Raw genomic sequence first — 2,558 nt, forward strand, 5'->3', positions numbered from 1 at the left:
TGGAGTGTTCCACACACACACACACACACACACACACACACACACACACACACACACACACACACACACACACACACAGCCGTCTTCCAGCAGATTTCCATTGTTTGTGTGTGTACTCCAGACTGTTTAGTCTGGTGCCTAATTCACACATAACCAGCTAACAGCCTCTCCTTCTCTCCTCTTCCCTCCGTCTTGTCCCTTCCCTTACTCTCTCCTCTCTTATACTCTCTCCCACTCTCCTCTTCCTCCCTCCTGTCCTCTCCTCTCTCCCCTTTCGCCTCTCCTCTCCCCCTTCTCCTCTCCTCTCCCCCTTCTCCTCTCCTCTCTCCTTTCTCCACTCACCTCCCCTCTTCTTTCTCCTCTCTCCTCTCCTCCCTCTCCTCCTCTCCTCTCTCCTCTCTCCCCTTTCTCCTCTCTCCTCCCCTCCTCTCTCCTCTCCTCCCTCTCCTCTCTCCCTATCTCCCCTTTCTCCTGTCTCCTCTCCTCTCTCCTCCCCTCCCTCCCCTCTCCTCTCCTCTCTCCTCCTCCCCCTTCTGCTCCCTTCTCTACAGTGGGTCTCAGTGTACAGACTGGAGGTGAGTGTGTCCTTAAGTTGTCATGTGTTCTTTGGGCCATGAGTTTAACCCCCAGGTGTTGCTGTGTGGTGGTTCCACTCTTGTCCGCCTGAGAAAAATCTCTGAGGTGAAGGACAACGTTAGAATAACAGCCTCTGCTACTGTAGCTGTTACAGCCTGGAGGAACCACCACTGACCACCTCAATACCTGAACTACACCCTGATGATAAGCACAATAACATTAACTATTACTATAGTAATAACAAATAATCAAAAATATCATAAATATATAACAGCCCTTTGAGACTGTTGTGTGATTTGGGGCTACAAAATACAAATAAAATTGAAATTTATTAATTATGAATACAAGTAATAGTATTAATAATAATAATTATCATTATAAATTTTAGCATTATTCATATAGCTTCTATATTCTGGCAAATGTGACTCTCAAAGTGCGTTACATGAAGAAAAATCCCTGTAGATAAAAACAACATAACAAATGTCATGCAATAGGACTAAGAAACAGCGTTGAACGTTGAAAGACAATGTAAAAGAGTATGTTCATTAAAAATAATAAATTAACCAAACATAATGAGTATTTAAAATCACGTCCCAGAGCGAGATCATTAACTCATTAATCACTTCACTTCAATCCTGTGATTTGCCTTTATGGTGTCAGTGTATTGTCAGTAAATGAAGATGGTTAAAATCTCTAATAATCAGTATTGTATAATTGGGGCCCGTTGGCCCAGCACAGGCGTCTGTTATGCCGCGTTTCCACTGCAGGGTGCGGAACGGATCGGATCGCAAAGGTGCGGTAGGGAGGGGGCGGTATAGCCCAGCTCCGTTCCGAGGTCGCGTTTCCACTGCCGACAGTACCCTTTGTGGTAGCCCGGATGTCGATCGCCGCGGCAGCTACGTAAACATCGCAAACAACGTCTTCCTCCCCAAGAATGCAGACGAACGTCTTCACCTCCTTGTTCGCCCAAGCAAGCTTTTTACGCGACATGTTAATTGTAAAGAATAATACCTCGAGGCTACTGTTTGTTTGTTTTTATCCCCGCGTCACCCGGAAGTGACGATTCTGTCGACCAATCAACGGAGGGGGGGTGTAGCTAGAATTTCACGGGACCCTTTCAGGCGTCTGGTCTCGTTTTGGGTACCGCAACGGAGGAGTCCCGAGAACGGGGCCGGAACGGGTACGGCAAAGTCCGGGTCACGCCCACTTTTGGCGGTGGAAACGCGACCCGACCCGCACCTTTGCGATCCGATCCGTTCCGCACCCTGCAGGGGAAACGCGGCATTAGCTCCGTTGGGCCCCCTGGGGCCCCCTGAGCCGCCGGTCGCTCCGACCACAGAGGCCTCGAGACGCTGCAGTGAGGATGTGATTCTGTTGATGTGCGGAAGAGACTCCTCACTCCCTCCTCACTTCCCCCCCCCTCAAACCCTGCTCCACATGCAAAGTTATGCAAGTCAGTCCGCAGACGCCGAAGGAAAGGATGCAGTCAGGCCGCAGACGCCGTCGACAGCGAAAGGGGAAGAGGGCTGAGGGGGGAGGGCTGAGGGGGGAGGGGAGGGGGAGGGGCTGAGGGGGGAGGGGAGGGGGAGGGCTGAGGGGGGAGGGGAGTGGGAGGGCTGAGGGAGGGGGAGGGTGGAGGGACGTCGCTGTTCTGATGTGGACGAGCCTCTTCTTCGAACCGTGCGGAAACCCCCCCCCCCCCTGTCGTTACCATGGCGACGTCACACGTGGGCGTGCCCACCCTAGAGGTGCGACGGACGGGTCAGCCTTCCGGGTTGGCGCCGTCCAATGGGTGACGCCGCTTTGCCGAGCGCCCTATCAGACGTCCGGGTGCGCCGCTGCCGTGGGTGATGTCACGATACGTTCGGTTTAGTGTCTGATCAACATCTCAACAATTTATAACCACAGAAGAAGACACACTGCACTTCACTTCCTGAAACCCAATGTCGAACAAGCCACAGGGTGTGAAACAAACTCTTCCA

The 2,558-nt window shown here is 51.9% G+C and overlaps 1 protein-coding gene across 2 annotated transcripts in view; it reads left to right on the top strand.

The window, feature by feature from the left end:
- The window catches only part of LOC132458921 (mothers against decapentaplegic homolog 4-like), an 11,816-nt gene extending 11,105 nt beyond the window's left edge, over nucleotides 1-711 (top strand). For both annotated transcript variants that reach the window (XM_060053316.1, XM_060053317.1), the window contains exon 4: nucleotides 552-711. In XM_060053316.1, coding sequence (XP_059909299.1) covers nucleotides 552-667 — 116 coding nt within the window. In that variant the 3' untranslated portion in view covers nucleotides 668-711. The remainder of the gene's footprint in view (nucleotides 1-551) is intronic.
- Nucleotides 712-2,558: the final 1,847 nt, after the last annotated feature.

This window comes from Gadus macrocephalus, chromosome 6 (genome assembly GCF_031168955.1).
Source record: "Gadus macrocephalus chromosome 6, ASM3116895v1".
NCBI lineage: Eukaryota > Metazoa > Chordata > Actinopteri > Gadiformes > Gadidae > Gadus > Gadus macrocephalus.